The 20,953-nt window shown below is 38.7% G+C and overlaps 1 protein-coding gene across 1 annotated transcript in view; it reads left to right on the plus strand.

The window, feature by feature from the left end:
• Window positions 1-20,953, plus strand: part of LOC124775637 (esterase FE4-like) — a 164,768-nt gene that overhangs the window by 100,238 nt on the left and 43,577 nt on the right. The window contains exon 7 of the mRNA XM_047250466.1: window positions 17,649-17,848. Coding sequence (XP_047106422.1) covers window positions 17,649-17,848 — 200 coding nt within the window. The remainder of the gene's footprint in view (window positions 1-17,648; window positions 17,849-20,953) is intronic.

Below are 20,953 nucleotides of genomic sequence, written 5' to 3' on the forward strand. Positions count from 1 at the left end.
GGGAGTGAAAGGCTATTTACAATTTGTACAGAAACCAAACAGTTATTATAAGAGTCAAGGGGCATGAAACGGAAGCAGTGGTTGGGAAGGGAGTGAGACAGGGTTGTAGCCTCTCCCCAATGTTATTCAATTGTATATTGAGCAAGCAGTAAAGGAAAAAAAACAAAAATTTGGAGTAGGAATTAAAATCCATGGAGAAGAAATAAAAACTTTGAGGTTCGCCGATGACATTGTAATTCTGTCAGAGACAGCAATGGACCTGGAAGAGCAGCTGAATGGAATGGACAGTGTCTTGTAGGGAGGATATAAGATGAACATCAACAAAAGCAAAATGAGGATAATGGAATGTAGTCGAATTAAATCGAGTGATGCTGAGGGAATTAGATTAGGAAATGAGACACTTAAAGTAGTAAAGGAGTTTTGCTATTTGGGGAGCAAAATAACTGATGATGGTCGATGTAGAGAGGATATAAAATGTAGGCTGGCAATGGCAAGGAAAGTGTTTCTGAAGAAGAGAAATTTGTTAACATTGAGTACAGATTTAAGCATCAGGAAGTCGTTTCTGAAAGTATTTGTATGGAGTGTAGCCTTGTATGGAAGTGAAACATGGACAAGAAGAGAATGGAAGCTTTAGAAATGTGGTGCTACAGAAGAATGCTGAAGACTAGATGGTTAGATCACATAACTAATGAGGAGGTATTGAATAGAATTGGAGAGAAGAGAAATATGTGACACAACTTGACTAGAAGAAGGGATCAGTTGCTAGGGCATATTCTGAGACATCAAGGGATCACCAATTTAATATTGGAGGGAACTGTGGAGAGTAAAAATCATAGAGGGAGACCAAGAGATGAATACACTTAACAGATTCAGGAGGAGTAGGTTGCAGTAGGTACTGGGAAATGAAGAAACTTGCACAGGATAGAGTAGCATGGAGAGCTGCATCAAACCAGTCTCAGGACTGAAGACCACAACAACAACAACACAGGAATAAGATTAAATTCATGCTGCAAAAGTATTCAGTATTTTGTGCAACAAAGTTCAGTGCCTGGCGCTATTATGTTATTTATCTACATAAATGATTTATCTGAGACATTGGAGGGCTCTTCAACAACTGTAATGTTTACTGATGACAGAACTTAAGGATAAAAGTAACATTTGGATGATGTGTTATTGCTAAGTAGCTTGATAGAACTTGGAACAAACACAGAAAGAATTGCTACAGTCCGGGAGATAACTGAAAAATACACAAAAAATACACAATAAGACAAACAAAAATGACACTTTTATTCAAAGACAATAATTATCCTCAAGTAATCATGAAACATGATGGCCTCTTTACATTACAACTGCTGGGATATGGTTCTCGGCAGGATGTGATCACACACATGGCAGAGCATGCTCTGCAATGTGCTCCCATACTAACCACAGGGTTGGTAAACTATTATTGTGGTAGGGCATTCCATTTCTCCACCAGCACGGTTGACTACTGCCAGATGGTCACTGATGCATGTGGACATTCTGAACAATGTCTGCCCAATGGATTCCACATATGCTTAATGGAATTTAAGTCAAATATATAGGTAGGCCAGTTCTTTTGCCAAATATCCTCTCATTACAATAGTTTCTCTACCATTCCTGTTTGATACAGTTGTGCATTTTAGCAATTTTGATCAAGATAAACTCACACTAAAGTGTTCTTCTTTGGCACGCCAGTGTGGAACTGTGTACAGAATCAGATAAGTGAAAAACGCTTGCAGTACGAACTTTTGTTTATATATAAAAGCCGACCTGGGAATTTTACTTTGTGTGAGACTGCATGTCAAGATCAACTGCTGATTTAAAATTCTAGATTTACTTATTTTACTGTTCATGTCGTTTTTGCATAATATTTCACTGATTGTATCAATACCAGTTTGTACTGTGATACTAGTATATTGTGAAATTTCAAACATTCGCGAGTGCCGCGATAAACTCATACCGTTATCATTAATTGTAGGCTTAAACTTAATTGTGCTCTTTTAAAATTCTTGAGAACAGTAGGCCTACCCTTGTCCAAAATAATCATTCTCTAATTTCATTGTAGAATTATGTAAGAAACACTATATTTTCATAAGCTACCGGTATGAGCTTTTTGGTTATGTAATTAATTTCATAACAAATCAGTGTTTGTAGTTCATAGTTCTTCCAAAGAAAACATCACCTCTGAACCTCATTTTATATTGATGAAAATAAATGTATGTTTTTGAGAATTTCTCTTTGCATAATCTTCAAGAAATTTGTAGCAAATCGGCCTTTGTGATTTAGTTGCTGTAGCAGATTTTTCAGTTAACATATAGTGTTACATATAGTTTTCCCTCAGAGAGGAGTAGCCCCTACATATTATCTGCATTTATCATAAATTAACTCTGTTTTCAAGTTTGTTAACACATTTAATTAACATAAAAACGTTTTAGGAAACTGTTAGTTTTTACCACAGGTTTTTGTATTGCATTAATAGAAATATCATTTTTTGTATTTGCTTCAGTGCTTATACTGAATTAGCAGCTTTTTAGCTCAACAGATTAAAAGATAATCAGTGGGGTTAGTTTAAAGATAGTTGTTCACTGCCTTATAATACATTGCACCAGCCAAAATGAGTTAGCTGACTTTTGTAAGAAGTTGGAAATCACCCTGACTACTGTCAAACAATTGGTTGCTGATGTGGATTGGTGTGTTGGAAGAGCTCCTGAGAGTTGTGTACCTTTGTTACCTGTACCAGACGTACCTCAAGCTATCTTCTCCCATGGATCCTATCTCCTTTGTAGAAAGTACAGAATATGTCTTGACTGTGAATGACATGTCAGTGGTAGATCTAGGTATCTTGTACAGGAAGTTTGAGGTGATGCCTTTCATTGAAACTGAAACTGAGCCAGTGGGACTCACTTCACTTGTTTTGAGGAAGCCTGTTTTATCCAAGGACAGAAGGAGGCAAATCCAAAATTGTAGGGGTTTATTAATCACTGTCAGTTCAAACGTACTGCAAATGATCGTACCTCTTAGGGAAATGGGAGCAAGAGACAGGAAAGGACACCAGGTGCAGGTGTGTGTATGCCTGGATGCCTCATTCAACATGTTGAAGATGCTATTCCAGCAGCCATTGAATGAACAGGATGCAACTAACTGTAGATTGTGGCACATTTAGAAGAAATGATACCTGTCATCTCAGCACTGAAGTCATTCATGGGTCATTCCAGTGATTAGCATAGAAGTTTGAGAGAACAAGCCTTGTGCATGGAGTTTCAACAGAGCTCATAATTTTCAGCATTGTCCCCAGAACTGATCGCAGCAGTTTGGTTCTGGGTCAAGTGGAAGGGCTGAACCAGAGACAAGCTAGGCTGGGACTTCCTCAACTTGTGCAACAGGTTTGAGACTGTGTGGGCCCCCTAAATGGGTCAAGTGTACACTACACTTCAGAGGCTGTAACTCAGGTAGCTGATTGTATGTGGGATACACACAAGGCTTTTTTTTTTTCTCAGATGAGGTGACTCTTCTTTCAATCCAGATAATGATAGCTGTAGGAAACCCAGAAGTATCCATGTAAAATCAAAAGAAATGCCTCCCACAGGTGAGAGTATTAAAATTCTAATGTTGTACTGCCACAGCATTTGCAACAAAATGCCAGACTTTGAAGCGCTCATGAAAATCAGTGAAGCTCACATAATACTAGGTACAGAAAGCTGGTTGAAACCCAAAATTGATAGCAGTGAGATTTTAGGGGGCAAATTTAAGTGTATATCAAAAGGATAGGCAAATGGGAAATGGAGGTGGTGTATTTGTCACAGTAGACAAGAAACTCAAACCCAATGAGACGGAAATTGAAGCTGCACAAGAGATTTTTTGGGCAAGACTCACTAACAGGGGTGTGCATCAAATTATAATTGGATCCTTCTGTCACCTACGAGCCTCATCTCCTGATGTAACTGAAAACTTAAGAGAAAACCTCAGTTCACTCATATGTAAGTTTTGCAATCATACTGTAATCATCAGTGAAGATTTTAATCATCCAACAGTTAATTGGGAAAATTACAGTTTTGTCAGTGGTCAGCCTGAAAAGACATCCTGCGAAACTTTACTAAATGCTTTCTCTGAAAACTAGCTAGAATAAGTAGTTAGGAACCCAACTCATGATGGAAATGAATTGGACCTCATGGCAACAGCCTCTCTGAGGATGTCCCCATCAAAACTTGTATCAGTGATCATGACGTGGTTGTGGCAACAATGATTATCAAAGTACAAATGACAACTAAAACAAGCAGAAAGAATATATTCTCAGTAAACTAGATAAAAAATCAGTAGTATCATATCTCAATGAGGAACTTGAAACTTTCAGCAGAGAGCAGGACCATGTCGAGTAGCTCTGGCTGAAGTTTAAAAGAATAGTTGACTATACACTGGATAGGTATGTATACAGTAGAACGGTTCATAACAGCTCATACCTCCATGGTATACAGACACTGTAAAAAAGCTTCTGAAGAAAGAGAGATTACTGCATAATAAGTGTAAAACAAAGTGTAGAGCAAAGATAGAATGATTCTGAATGAAAAACATTTGGGTGTCAAGAGAGCAATGTATGATACCTTTAATGACTATTGTAGCAGGATATTGTCAAGTGATCTTTCACTCAACCCAAAGAAATTCGGGTGGTACATAAAGGCTGTTAGTGGCACCAAAGTTAGTGTCCAGTCCCTAGTGAAAGACACAGGAACTGCAGTCGAGGGTAGCTGAGCAAAAGCTGAAATGCTTAGTGTTCCTTTACAAAGGAAAATGCAGGAGAATTGGCCCAATTCAATCCTCATACCACTGAAAAGATGAATGAAATAAGTATTAGTCTAGTGGCATTGAGTAACAGAAATCATTAAAATTGAACACCATATTTGCAGATTAGACACTTTACTTGCCTTTATGGTGACTGAACCACTGTTTGTTGCTAGATTGAGCCCCATCTATTATAATTAGAGTAAAGGTTACATAATGCAGTGATGCCCTGCAATGCTGTTAAAGTGCAATAACCTAACACTGAAGTAACTATTAAGAAAGGTTCAAATGTGGTGAACAAATACTTAATGTAATCACAGAATTATAATCTTAACATAGTGTCTTCCAAATCTAGCAGTTAAATCATTATGAACACGAAGTGCACGGTAATTATCATTTGGAAATATCACAGTCTGACCCTGTTGTCACACCTAGCATTAACTATTATTGGAAGACTAACACAGTCCCTAAAATTAATTATACGAGGGCCGTTCAGAAAGTAACCTCCGGTTGATTTAAAAAAATACACCAAGTTAAATAAAAATATTTTAATATATACATCTTACAACTACATCTTTGCACTATTTTTCTACATAGTCTCCATAGCGATTGAGGCACTTATCGTATCTCTTCACAAGCTTTGAAATTCCTTCTGCATAAAAATCACCCGCTTGTGCCTGGAGCCAGCCTGTGACCGCATCTTTGAGCTCTTCGTCGTCATCAAACCGCTGTGACCCAAGCCATTTCTTCAAATGCATGAAGAGGTGATAATCACTTGGCGCCAGGTCTGGGCTGTAAGGTGGATGGCTGATAACGTCCCACTTGAAGGACTCAAGAAGGGCCGTTGTTCTGCGAGCAGAGTGAGGACGGGCGTTATCGTGCAATAAAACGATACCGGAAGTCAGCATACCACGGCGTTTGTTCTGTATAACCCGTCGTAACTTTTTTATTGTTTCACAGTACACGTCTTGATTAATGGTTGTACCACGTTCCATGAATTCAACCAACAACACCCCTTTGGCATCCCAAAACACCGTTGCCATCAGTTTTCTGGCAGAAAAATCTTGCGAGGCTTTTCTTGGTTTGGTAGGCGAATTTGAATGTGCCCACATCTTTGATTGTTCTTTTGTCTCAGGGTTCACGTACTTAATCCAGGTTTCGTCACCAGTCACGATTCTGTTTAACAATGGTCCTCCTTCGTCCTCATAACGTGACAGAAAGTCTAATGCAGAGGCCATTCTTTGAGTTTTGTGGTGGTCGGTAAGAATTTTGGGCACCCATCGTGCACAGAACTTACGGTAACCCAATCTTGCTGTCACTATCTCGTACAAGAGAGTCTTAGAAATCTGTGGAAAACCAGTAGACAACTCCGACATTGAGAAACGTCGATTTTTACGAACTTTTGCATCAACTGTCTGAACGAGTTCGTCAGTCACCAATGATGGTCTACCACTCCTCTCTTCTTCATGAACGTTTTCTCGTCCACTTTTAAATAAACGTACCCATTCACGGACAACTCCTTCACTCATAACTCTTGGTCCGTACACGGCACAAAGCTCACGATGAATAGCTGCTGCAGAATATCCTTTGGCTGTAAAAAACCTTATGACAGCACGCACTTCACATTTGGCGGGTTTTTCTATTGCAGCACACATTTCAAACTGCCACAAAAACTAAACTAGCGCAGGTACGACGTTCACTCGACCACGGCTTGATGCTGACTGACCTGTTGAGTGTGTGAACGCACAGATGGCGTCGCTACTCCCCCCACAACCCGCACTGTGACCAATCGGAAGTTACTTTCTGAACTGCCCTCGTACATTCACTGTCCAATTAATCATTTAAAAGAGTCACTGGATTATTAAATAACCTCCCAGACATGGAATGTAGATAAATCTCACTACATTTTCCAAACTGCTATTGATACTAGATTATCTGTGGTTTATTTCCCCACATCAGTTGACATAGGTCTTGCTCCTTTCAAACTCACTGCAGACTGACTTAAAATGGCTTCCAACACGCTTTTTTTAATTATTGTACAATGATGAAAACTGAATTAAGATATTCTTGTTTACTGGATTTTCATATTACAATTAAAGATATATGTTTCTGGATAACTGAATAGAAGGGGAAATTCATTTTAAAAAGCAGTTGTAGATTTAATTACAACTTATATTGAATTACACTGGCTAGTTTGCTTAAATGTGGGATTCTTTTCTAGTAACAGTGTTTTAACTAATGATCTTAAGTATTCAGAAATTAAATGAGTTCCAGTATTGCTAACATTTTTTTGTCATTGCTGTAAGAATACTTCCTTTATTTTTATATCTTCTTCATCTGCTATCTGCTTAACCAGGAAGATAGTAATCAGATATATGTTTATCTATGAACAGTGACAATGAAATCTGAAACAACTGATGTTTTGTAATTAATACTGTTTTTAGGCAAACTAGCTAGCTCATTAAATCCTAAAAATCAAAGGAAAGTAATAGAAAATAATGGTAAATTGTATTTTGAAGATCACCATTAATAAAATCCTGAGTGTACTCATGCATCAATCTTTGATTAAAATATCCTGAAGCTCGAAGTAATTTTTTTAGTTTCTTTGTATGAGTGTTGTCCAAAAAGTAATGCACTGCATCTTTTTCTTCAGTAACTGTTTATTGAACATTATGAGAATTACACACACAAAAGAATGGTGTTCTATCTGCACACCTTGTTTTTCCACGTAATCTCCATCGTGTTCTATGGTCTTCCTCCAGCGCGAAACCAGGCATGTATGTCCCGTTGGTACCAATCCTTGAATATCCAAGAGTGTAGGTAATTGCATCCACACTTCCTTTGTGGACTGACAGATGCAGTGCAAACTGCCAAATTGTAATGTGTCTCTCCTCACAAATGACAACATCAGCCCACTGCAACCTGTTAGCTGTGACAGCCATGGATGGTCTCCCTGACTGCTGCAAATCATGGAGCTCTGCCGAACCACCTTCTGATGACCTCACGCACCATGCCCAGTGACTAACTGTACTTCTGTCAACAGCAGATGCTCCATAGACTTTGCACAAGTGTCTGTGAATATTCCCTACAGTTTCCTTCTCTGCAGTGAGAAATTCAATGACGGCACATTGCTTGTAACAAACATCACTTACAGATGCCATGTTGTAACTGTCCTGCAGCTAAGCTATCTGTCGGAAGTGAGAAAAACTTGGCATGCTCACTCAGGAGCTTTCAAATAATACGTATGTAATGTTTTGCAATTGTACCATTCTTTTCAGCTGAGAAAAAATGTGGTGCATTACTTTCTGGGCAACCATTGTAGCTGTGAAGTCTAACCAAGTATTTCACAATGGTTTCCAGTTAACACAAATTTTGAAGGCGCTTGCTGGAGCATGGTGGATGACACACTGTCATCTGAGGAAAGTAGAAGTGGTCAGTCTGAAATTGTCATCATATTTTGAAATGCGTATCCCCACATCATTGAGAGGTGAATATAGGTTAAAAGGCAAAGTGAAGAAAAGTGACCTAGTTAGGATTCCATCCCACATGTTCTACCTCTAGACTACCGCACCAAATGTGAATCAGAATGTACATGCTGTGTTCTCATAGCATTTCAGGACTTGACTTTAACTCATCATATGTCAGACAGTGTATAAGAAATATGAGTAGGTTGTATATACAAATCTTCCTTGAGAATCAGTGTATTTATTAGGCAAAATTGCATCAAAATCCCTACAGCAGTTGCTGAGATTAGCATGCATGTACAGATGGTCACAACCAAGCGATTTTAATCCATGAGAGAGAGATAGAGGAGATAAAAAATAAAATATATTTTTTTTGCTATGCGATTGTTCTCAAATAATTGAAGGGTAAGTATTGCTTAAATATAATGGATTATTTCAAAATGTAATTTTCATACCACAGTCTGATGATGATGTGGTTATCATTTTGTTATTGATCACATTTATTATGATACTTCAAAGTTCAGTAATTCCATGATCGTGGCCAGAGAATATGGAGTGAACTGGTGTTTGGCTAAAACAATCACCATTGATGTATGATTTTCAGTTTAGATATTGTGTCACAATGTAACATACATTAAACAAAGTGAATCCACTGGATTTTCATAAAACGTACACCACTGGGATGTCTTATGTTATGCACAGTCTGTGTCTACCTGTCTGTTGATGTTGAGCACATCCAGTCTGCCATTGCTGCTTGTCATCTACAGTGCTGACTCACCCTTGGCCACTGTTGCTGTTTGATAACTTGTTGCTCTTAGTGTTGTTTCTACATGATTACTGCTTACTGCATCTCCTGGTCATGTCATGTAAAAGTTGATGATAGTAAAATGCAGGCTGCCAACTGGTTGATCTTCTCACAGATTCAGCTTATGTTCCTTGAAATTGTAATGCACGTGAATCTTCTGTATTTCCTTTTCACATGCAATTTTTTGTTAAATTCTTCTTGAGAACCATTTATAGTTGCTTCAATGTATTTAAAAAGTTCCATATAATTCCTGTTTGATGCCGAAAGTCATTTGATAAGGCTAATGGCGTATTTGTTTCTTGTTGACTTACTTCACAACAGCTTGTTGATTAATGTTGTCAAGAAAAATTCACTTTTGTTTCTTCTTTGTAGGTGATAATAGATATCTAAAAATTGTATTCAGTTCTAGTATATAGCTCTTAATAACCTTTTGATGCAACAATTAAACACTATATCACTTTGAAATTTTATATATTCACAAAGCACATCATGTAATCACAGTTTTTCAGTGTTCATGCCAATTAATCTCGTAATTCAGTAGAAATGAGATGTAAAGACCAGTATTCAGTTGTATTATTGAAGTTATCAAACAACCTCCTGTTTCTTTTATTTGGTACAGTTGGCTATCCTTGTTCACTGACTAAATCATTCACACATGCAATGACATTGTTTCCACTCAGTAACTGAAATATCAATTTCTGAAGTCAAGTAAGTCACATTTTTAAATTTTTCATGAGATGTGAATAACTGTATACTGTCACTTATACGTATTATTATGGTTTCACGGGAATTATTTGAAACTGAAAGTGACTTTATTCTGCTTTCATTGAAAGAGAAATAATCAACTTAATGTACATCATTTTGCTTTTTGTTGATTTCAAAGATTATTAACTTATTGGTTTCAACAACTGACAGACAATACAAACACAGTTTTTTCTTTTTTTATGAATCAGTTTTACAAACACTTAAAAATATATTGCCATGATGTGACAAAACAGCACTAACTATCTTTAACAACAGTAACAGTTAACTGTGGATTAGCTATGACTTTAGCCTATCACTGGCCAAGAAAGCAATTTTTCATAGAATGATCACATTGTAGCAGGCACATATTCAATGACTGTTTTCACATCTTCCATCTTCTGTATGTCCATCCTTTTGGCAGGAGATCTCTGAGACAACGACCGTTTACTATTGTGACAAAATACAACACCTACAGCCATCCCTATGATGTTATTTTATTTTGTTTGCAACTAGTTTCAACGCTTCAGTGCATCATCTTCAAGCTGTTGTTGATGCGGTACGGATTGATATGATTTCTATATGTATCACATCAGTTTCCAGCATTCCTGAATACACAGATAATGTGTCAGCACTCCAACCATCAAATACCAACTAAGTTGATATTGGCAGCTGATGTTTGGAGTGCTGACACATTATCTGCTTATCTTGTAATGCTGGCAACATTTTCATTTCAGCCTCATGTTACACTTTACACCTTCTAATACCATGTCACCATCACAACACCCCCACAACGACCCCATTAAGTTTTATTTACATTCCCTCCGCAAACATGCCTTCACCCTAGCCAGGTTACGCTCCCATATTTTATTTTCTCAGGCTTGTCTGACATTTGGCGTTACCCTCAAAGGCCTCACACTTAAAGTTCCCATCTCTGGCTGCAACCCTTCTTTCCATCAGTCCCTATACCAGTTCCAAACTGAACAATCCATTGCCCTCACCCACCTAATCCTTCACCTACACATCAACTCAGCCAATGAACACACCCATCAACTCCTATCCTTAATAAAACTCCTCAATCTTTCCTCTCCCACATCCACACCGGCTGTTCAGGGCATCCTCCTACAGGCCAACCACAAATTAGAACAGCATGCCACCCTCCACCTCAAAAAACTATCCAACCTCCTGGTTTCCCACCTCCAGAAAGGCAACTCACTCACCCTTCACAACCTTTCCAGCAAACCTCAACCTCCTCTCATTGCACACAAACCCAGTCTCTCCCATCTACTCAATCTCCCACTTCCAGCTCCACTCCCTCCAAAACCTCAAAATTCCAATCAACACAATCTGGCACCACAACACCCTAATTCAGTAGTTAACCTTTCCTCCAAACCTCTCTCCCAATCCGAAACCTCTGTCCTATCCAAAGGCCTCACCTTCAGCCCCACTCCCAGATTCAACCAAACAACCCTCGTCAAAAATTTACTGTCCTACACTGACAAATGTCTGCTTGTGTCTGTGTATATGCGGATGTGTGTGTGTGTGTGTGTGTGTGTGTGTGTGTGTGCGTGCGTGCGTGCGAGTGTATACCTGTCCTTTTTTCCCCCTAAGGTAAGCCTTTCCGCTCCCGGGATTGGAATGACTCCTTACCCTCTCCCTTAAAACCCACATCCTTTCGTCTTTCCCTCTCCTTCCCTCTTTCCTGATGAAGCAACCGTGGGTTGCGAAAGCTTGAATTTTGTGTGTATGTTTGTGTGTCTATCGATCTGCCAGCACTTTCATTTGGTAAGTCACATCATCTTTGTTATATATATATGATGTCAATATAATAGAGGGAAACATTCCACGTGGGAAAAATTATATATAAAAACAAAGATGAGGTGACTTACCGAACGAAAGCGCTGGCAGGTTGATAGACACACAAACAAACACAAACATACACACAAAATTCAAGCTTTCGCAACAAACTGTTGCCTCATCAGGAAAGACGGAAGGAGAGGGAAAGACGGAAGGAAGTGGGTTTTAAGGGTGAGGGTAAGGAGTCATTCCAATCCCGGGAGCGGAAAGACTTACCTTAGGGGGAAAAAAGGACAGGTATACACTCGCACACACACATATATCCATCCACACATACAGACACAAGCAGACATTTGCTTGTGTCTGTATGTGTGGATGGATATGTGTGTGTGTGCGAGTGTATACCTGTCCTTTTTTCCCCCTAAGGTAAGTCTTTCCGTTCCCGGGATTGGAATGACTCCTTACCCTCACCCTTAAAACCCACTTCCTTCCGTCTTTCCCTCTCCTTCCCTCTTTCCTGATGAGGCAACAGTTTGTTGCAAAAGCTTGAATTTTGTGTGTATGTTTGTGTTTGTTTGTGTGTCTATCGACCTGCCAGCACTTTCGTTCAGTAAGTCACCTCATCTTTGTTTTTATATATATATATAACGATGATGTGACTTACCAAATGAAAGTGCTGGCAGGTCGACAGACACACAAACATACGCACAAAATTCAAGCTTTCACAACAAACTGTTGCCTCATCAGGAAAGAGGGAAGGAGAGGGAAAGACGAAAGGATGTGGGTTTTAAGGGAGAGGGTAAGGAGTCATTCCAATCCCGGGAGCGGAAAGACTTACCTTAGGGGGAAAAAAGGACGGGTATACACTCGCACACACACACATATCCGGATCATAGCAACCCATACCGCATCAACAACAGCCTGAAGATGACGCATTGAAGTGTTGAAACTGGTTGCAACAAAATAAAATAAAATCATAAGGACAGTTGTAGCTGTTTTACTTTGTCAAAATCTTCCATCTTCATTCTGAAAATAGGTAAGTTGAATAGGCCTTGAATTACTATCCATTAGTCCTGGAATGATGGCCTCATGCGCTTTTCTTAAACAAAAAGTATGTCTTGCTATCCTGTCAACATACAGAAGCCCTACCACCTTTCGTATTTCAAAGTACTGTATTTCTATGAAGCTGTTGAGAGTAAAGAATATTTTTTAATCACATTGTTCTCTCATGTTTCACATGAAACAGCACTTTTTCTAGAATATGTGGTCCACTCTTTGACAAAATCTAGTATTATTAATTAATTGTTAATAATAGTATTATTGATTATACTCTCACATTTGTTTTTCTGGCTACTATTAGTTTCATGTTTTCATGTAGTTGTAAATGCAATCATGAGTGTTTTTAATTATTATTTTCCTCTTATATTGTCTGAAGCCATGATCACAAGGAAGGAGTGAGTGGGCACTCTCTGGAAATTTGTGTATTGAGTATTCCTTCTTGAATCATCCCCATTAACATGCTTATAAATGTCTGATTTTTGTTCTTGCTGACACCAACATTGTAGAACTAAAGGATTACAATCACACTCCTACTGAAATCATTTTTTGTGCAATCAGAAATGAGAGATGCTAGTTCATTAGCACCTTTATTTTGTAGTTCCTCTTGATCCTAGTACATGGTGCAGGACTCAGCTTTCAAATTGTGTGCTGAAACGGTACACCCACAGTTGGTACAACTAGAATATAGAATGTGGAAGCAGAACATTTTGCATAAAATAAAGTAAAATATGGAACATTGGCACTTATAAACAGTTTGAGTTCAGGCTCTTCACATTTTCAACAGACATCTACTTGGGGTCTGCCAGAGCAATAATTAAAATTATTCTGATAATAATTGTAATAAACATCACACTTTACTTTACAATCTGCATATTTCTCATTGATCATACTGTGAGTAAATTACATATACAAAACATTCATAAATTTGTCTCTGGGTGTACATCTAGGAACACCTTCTTGCAAACCAGTTTCCTTTCACTTTCATGCATTACGTGGTAAAGAAACATTACATCTCTGCCCTTTTCGCCACATTCTGGATAAAATTTCAGAGGATGCCTCTGTTTTGCTTCACAAAGTCACATCGCTGTAAGTCCTGGGTGTATTTGACAAGATGATCAATAAATTCTCCCAAAATATCATTACATTAAAATATGTCAATAGAAGCACAACATTCCAGTTTGCACCTGAAAGGATATTAATAGACAAAAGGTAGTGTTGCATATAAACATCAATATTACCCCTATTTATATCTCTTGCATTTCATACTACTGTTCTAAGTAGGATTAATATGTACCTACATAATTCTCTAACTGTTTTCCCTGGGACATAATCTCCTTTGTGATTTTGAAACGGCAATCCTTTTGTAGTAGCTGCTGTTACCTTTTTTTATCGTAGTATGCATTGTTATTCTTCCTTTTTGGAGCCATAGTAATATTTCAACTCCTGCTCAAATAAAAGAGAATGAGTGCTAATAGTGACTACTGATGCAACAAGAAAGAAGAAGAAAAAGTTTGTCAACAACTGTAGATTACAATCAACAGTTTCTGCACAGATATAAGCAATGCATGTTGAAATGAAATAAATCAGTGTCATATCTGCTTTCAGCAATGAACAGTGTAAAATGCACCTCCATTTCTATCATTTCTAGTACCATGACATGTTTCATTTCAGCACCAGATGATTGGCTATAGACTTAAATGTGATATTCAGTGAAAAAGTGAAAATTGAAATTTTGATTTATGTGGTTTCAGCAGTTGATGATTCAACGGTCTTCCAAACATAATGAAATAATCCCCAGTTTTGATAAAATGAATTGTAAAGAAATTATTCTGCAGTATTCTTGTAGCAAAATTCTTCTTCATTATTTGAATTTTATATTTAAATTTTTGATTCAATCTTCTTTCCTCCTAGATTGGTATGTTACAACAGAGCTGCCACTTGAGAGGATATGTGCTGAACAAAACCATAGTTAATTCTTGTGGTAAAATTTGCCACATGGGAGGGCTCTGGCTTGCAAATTCATGAAATAGTTTTTATGTGTATTAATTCAGTTTTAATCTTGAAGTATCACTTATTCTTCCACACTTGTAAAATAAATTCCCCCTGGATTGTATAAAGAAGAACATTTTTTACATATGAACCTGTACAAACAAACTTTTAGTATAAAAGTATTCTGAAGACTCTAAAAAATAATCTGCTCATATCTTACAAAATGTTTTCATAATTCTATTGTTGGATATTCTTCATTGGAAAACCTGAAGATTGCTTATTCTGAGGGACACCTTATGCAGTTTATTTGGAGTTGGAAGCTATGTGCCATACTTGTTGTGACGTAAAGGCATCTAGAGGCAAACTCTAACCACTGCATGCCACCCAAGGGGGACTTCAAACAAATAATAATACAACACAAATATGTGTTAACATATAATATCATATTGATAACAGTACATGATGCAAGGATATATTGTTTAATGTGCATAAACTTTAACATAATGTTAGAAAACAAGATGTTTACTCATTTATAGATTATGAGGGTACCACACAGAGAACTTTGCACTTCTAACTCTTATTGGAAAAATCTCTAACTTACCTATGAAAAGTTCTGTTGCCTCGTATGACAGAGAATTGATCTATTTTTAAGTAATGTGAGAAGCTGAATTCCTAATGAGTAGTTAGAAGGAAATTTAATTTATTCTGAAGTAATAAAACTTACACGGTTGGTTGAGCTGTCCTCCATAGATGCAGTTCAGCTCTCACCCCTGTAATAATTCATCATTCATGACAGTGACACTACTGAGAAATTTACTTCCTGAAATAGATGAGAGAGAGGAGGTGAGAGTTGTGAAATTAGTTTTTGTGGAAAAAAGTTTTTGTATCTTTCAGGACACAAAACTAATGGAGTTGCATCCTAAGATTTGCATAAACTTTGATCATATTGTACAGGGTGATTCAAAAAGAATACCACAACTTTAGGAATTTAAAACTCTGCAATGACAAAAGGCAGAGCTAAGCACTATCTGTTGGCGAATTAAGGGAGCTATAAAGTTTCATTTAGTTGTACATTTGTTCGCTTGAGGCGCTGTTGACTAGGCGCCAGCGTCAGTTGATGCTAAGATGGCGACCGCTCAACAGAAAGCTTTTTGTGTTATTGAGTACGGCAGAAGCGAATCGACGACAGTTGTTCAGCGTGCATTTCGAACGAAGTATGGTGTTAAACCTCCTGATAGGTGGTGTATTAAACGTTGGTATAAACAGTTTACAGAGAATGGGTGTTTGTGCAAAGGGAAAAGTTCTGGACGGCCGAGAACGAGTGATGAAAATGTAGCACGCATCCAGCAAGCATTTGTTCGCAGCCCAGGAAAATCGACTCGCAGAGCTACCAGAGAGCTGCAAATTCCACAATCAACTGTATGGAGAGTCCTACGAAAAAGGTTAGTTATGAAACCTTATCGTCTGAAATTGGTTCAAGCACTGTCTGCAGCTGATAAGATTAAAAGAATCAATTTCTGTGATTTTATCCTTGCTCAAATGGAAACAGATGAATCTTTCGTTTCAAAGATTGTGTTTAGTGATGAAGCAACTTTCCACACGAACGGGAAAGTCAACCGTCACAATGTCTGTATATGGGGCACTGAGAATCCACGGGAAACAACTCAGTATGAACGTGACTCGCTTAAGGTGAATGTTTTCTGTGCCATTTCAGCCAATAAAGTTTTTGGTCCCTTTTTCTTCGAAGGTGCTACTGTAACTGGACTACAGTATCTGGAGATGTTAGAGAATTGGCTGTTCCCTCAGCTCGAACAAGAAGCACAACAATTCATATTTCAGCAGGATGGAGCGCCACCACATTGGCACTTACCTGTCCGTAACTACCTGAACGTCAACTACCCGAGGCGATGGATCGGCCGCCAGGCAGCCCGTGACAGAGCACTTCATCACTGGCCTCCAAGAAGCCCTGATCTTACCCCCTGCGATTTTTTCTTATGGGGGTATGTTAAGGATATGGTGTTTCGGCCACCTCTCCCAGCCACCATTGATGATTTGAAACGAGAAATAACAGCAGGTATCCAAACTGTTACGCCTGATATGCTACAGAGAGTGTGGAACGAGTTGGAGTATCGGGTTGATATTGCTCGTGTGTCTGGAGGGGGCCATATTGAACATCTCTGAACTTGTTTTTGAGTGAAAAAAAAAACCTTTTTAAATACTCTTTGCAATGATGTATAACAGAAGGTTATATTATGTTTCTTTCATTAAATACACATTTTTAAAGTTGTGGTATTCTTTTTGAATCACCCTGTAAATATAAATAAGATTTAGTGTTACTGTGGAAGAAAAAACCTTATAGTAGTTTATATAACATGTAAGTTGCTAAATCAAGATATACTCATAAGTAATGATTGTTTTTTTTGTGTAAACATTTATTGACACTCAATTTATGTTGAAAAGGATTTTGTATGAGATCAGTCAGAGTAATTGAGTAAATACATATCACAGTGATGGAGAAGAAGTAGCAAAAATTCAGAATTCTGATTGTTTCCTACTGTCAGCATCTCTGGGAGACTAAGTTTGAAGAGTTGGATAACACTGAGAAGCTGCCAAAAATACTGGTACTCTAAATGATAGTAAAGCAGTGTTACAAGGAATTCAGGAGAGGTCATGTACATTAATAATTATTTACTATATACTGTAAAAATCTCAGATGGCCTGCATAAAAATGTGAAAATAGTATCCAGAGAAAATGAGCCAAATGTGTCTATCAGAATTTTATCAAAAAGAGCAAAGGTAAATAATGATAATATTGTTGGTGGAGTGAGTACTAAAGCAAGAACATATTCCGGGGCAAAAACATAACTCATACAAATATAAATGTAAAGGTACATAACATTATAGTAAAGTTCACAAATACTAACAACTGCAGTTTCAGTATTTCTTCAAAAGGAGTCTATAGTTTGTTCTTCATAGAAAGTGTTGTTTGTTCACAGGCCTCTTCAAACAAGCTATATCACAAAGTGGATGTGCAATCAATCCTTGGGCATTTAAAAAAAATATTACAGATCGGACATTCCGTTATGTTTCATATTTGGGATATGAAGCAAATAACACTTCAGATCTAATGAATTTTCTGATGAATGTTGAAGCAGAAGAACTGGTAAAATACAAGTCTGTGGGTGTCTCTGAAGAGGTAATGACACCAGATCTCTTTTTTTCTATACTTGAAATCTACTCCACTCTAAATCCATAGAGAGGAGTTTGCTTTTAATCTGTATTTATTTTCATAGTATAGAACATATGTCAGTTATAACAATAATGAGCTGGAGTAATTTCCACTGCAGTTCCTCAGCTTTATTTCCCTGAACACCATGGGCACTCTACCTTATAAATCAATTGATTTCATTTGTTTTTAGTCAGCTGATTTATTCAGATTGTTATGGTGGTTCAGGCATCCCAAGCTAGAGTATAAACTTAACTTAAACTTGTACATGTTAACAGCAGTATTTGTTATAACATAATGGTGTAGTAATATACACATGAGCAATTAAACTAGTGACATGAAACTTCCTGGCAGATTAAAATTGTGTGCCGGACCGAGACTCGAACTCGGGACCTTTGCCTTTCGCGGGAAGTGCTCTACTAACTGAGCTATCCAAGTATGACTCACACTCATCCTCACAGCTTTACGTCTGCCAGTACCTCGTCTCTTACCTTCCAAACTTTACAGAAGCTCTCCTGTGAACCTTGCAGAACTAGCACTCCTTAAAGAAAGGACATTGTGGAGACATGGCTTATCCACAGCCTGGGGGATGTTTCCAGAATGAGATTTTTACTCTGCAGCAGAGTGTACGCTCATATGAATCTTCCTGGCAGATTAAAACTGTGTTCCGAATTGAGACTCAAACTTGGGACCTTTGCCTTTTGCGGGCAAGTGCTCTACTAACTGAGCTGCCCAAGCACAACTCACGCCCTGTCCTCACAGCTTTACTTCTGCCAATACCTCGTCTCCTACCTCCAAACTTTACAGAAGCTCTCCTGTGAACCTTGCAGAACTACTACTCCTTAAAGAAAGGATATTGTGGAGATGTGGCTTAGCCACAGCCTGGGGGATGTTTCCAGAATGAGATTTTCAATACTGGACAACAACTAAGTTCAAGTCTTGGTCCAGCACACAGTTTTAATCTGCCAGAAGTTTCATATCAGTGCACACTCCGCTGCAGAGTGAAAATCTCATTCTGGAAACTAGTGGCAATTGAAATGTTTGAACGGGAACACTGCTGTCACTACCTCATATGGAAAAGACTGGCTTGTTCCATGACTGGGGTGTCAGGTGCTGGTGTGAAAGTCAAGTACAGAATGGGCAACATACACAGTTTTCATGCATCTCATTTTGGCCTGATCGCAAGTGCCCAATTCATAGGGATGCTCTGCCATCAAAGTAATGCTCCCTAGCTTTCCAGTTGCTCCTGTGTAAAGAATGTACTGTGAGAACCTTGATTTGGGAAAGCAGATGCTGCGTGATTCATCCCCAGTGGGCAGCAATGTGTTGTCACTTTTGATTGTTGTAGATTGTAACAATAGATGGGTCAAGTGGAACAAATTCAATACTGGACAACAACTAATGGTGAGCAAACAAACCATTTACATTACCTTGAAGGACCTAGAAGGAGGCAGAGAAGGAGGAGGAGTGAGAGGGAAAATAAATTCTCTTTTGCACTGTGCCAACTTCCTTCATTGATGTCGACTGAGTGCACACTTTCAGTTGGCCATTTTACAGAGGATGATGGAGCAAAAGCTTGTAATTACTTCCAGCGCATTGGCTGCTGTGACAAGCCCCCTATATCACGTGGCTGCTTTCAGAGGTAGCCCTGCCTTCAATGGAGCAGGAAATGCCTGTGACAGGACTGGAGTAGGTGCTAGTGAGAAGATGTATGAGATAGGTCTTGCATCGATGTCTATTGCAGGAATATGAGCCATGAAGTAAAGAGTTGGAACAGGCATGAAGTAAGGACAGACAAGGATATTGTGTAGGTTGGGCAAATGGAGGAATACCATGGTGGGAATGGTTGGGAGGATAGGGGAAGGATATTTTTCATTTCAGGACATGATTAGAGGTAGCTGAAATCCTGGTGGAGAATGTGAGTCAATTGCTCCAGTCCTGGACAGTACTGAGTCATGACAAGGAATGCTCCATGGGAGTGTGGTGACTAGTGAGATAAGGCATGGGAGATCAGTTTTCAGACAAGTTGGCATATCTGGAGAAGGACTGCTTGTCACTATAGATGTTATGACTATGGTTGGCTAGGCTACATGCAAGGGACTTCTTGATGGAGACTGGATGACAGTTGTTGAAGTGGAAGTCTTGTTAATGGTTAGTAGGTTTGATATGGACAGAGGTACTGATGCAGCTATCCTTTGGGTAGAGGTTGACATCAAGGAAGTTGGCTTGATGGGCTGATGGGGACCAGGTGACACTAAGGGGGAGAAAATGTCAAAGCTCTGGGGGAATGTTGATAGAGTGACATCACCCATGGTCTAGATCATGAAGGCGTCATCAGTAAATCTGAACCAGGTAAGAAGTTGAGGATTCTGGACAGTTAGAGAGGTTTCCTCTTCATGGACCATGAGTCAGTTACCATAGAATGGCATACACAGGTACTCATTGCTGTACCATGGATTTGTTAGAGGTGATATCTTCATAAGAAAAATAATTGTGGTTGAATGTATAGCTGGTCATAGTGACCAGGAAAGTGGTTGTAGGTTTGAAGTCAATCAAGAGTTGGGAAAGGAAGTATTCAATAATGAGAAGGCCATAGGTACTGGGGATGTTGCTGCGAGAGGAGGTGGCATCAACAATGAGAAGTGAGTTGTTGGTGGTAAAGGAATGGAAATTATGGAGAGCTGGCGAAGAAGCTGGTTGAAATTTTTTTATATACAATGGTAGGTTGCAGGTGAAGGTGTTGGTCCAGAGATGAGGGGCACAGTAACCAGTCACAATGTGGTGTCCTGGGTGATTTTGTGAACTTTTGGAAGCATGCAGAAGATAGGAATACAGGGAGTGGAGGAGAGAGAGAAAGGAGGAGAGAGAGAGAGAGAGAGAGAGAGAGAGAGAGAGAGAGAGAGAGAGATTCCTGGGTTCCTAGGGGAGGTTCTGGGATGTACCTAAGGTTCTGCTGGATTTTTGGGATGGGGTCATTGTGGAAGGGCTTAAAAATGGACATATATGACAGATGGAGTAGTCCTTTGCGAGGTAATCCCAGAGGTTCATAACCAAAGGAGTGGAACCTCTGTTGTT

This window comes from Schistocerca piceifrons, chromosome 2 (assembly GCF_021461385.2).
Source record: "Schistocerca piceifrons isolate TAMUIC-IGC-003096 chromosome 2, iqSchPice1.1, whole genome shotgun sequence".
Taxonomy (NCBI): Eukaryota; Metazoa; Arthropoda; class Insecta; order Orthoptera; family Acrididae; genus Schistocerca; species Schistocerca piceifrons.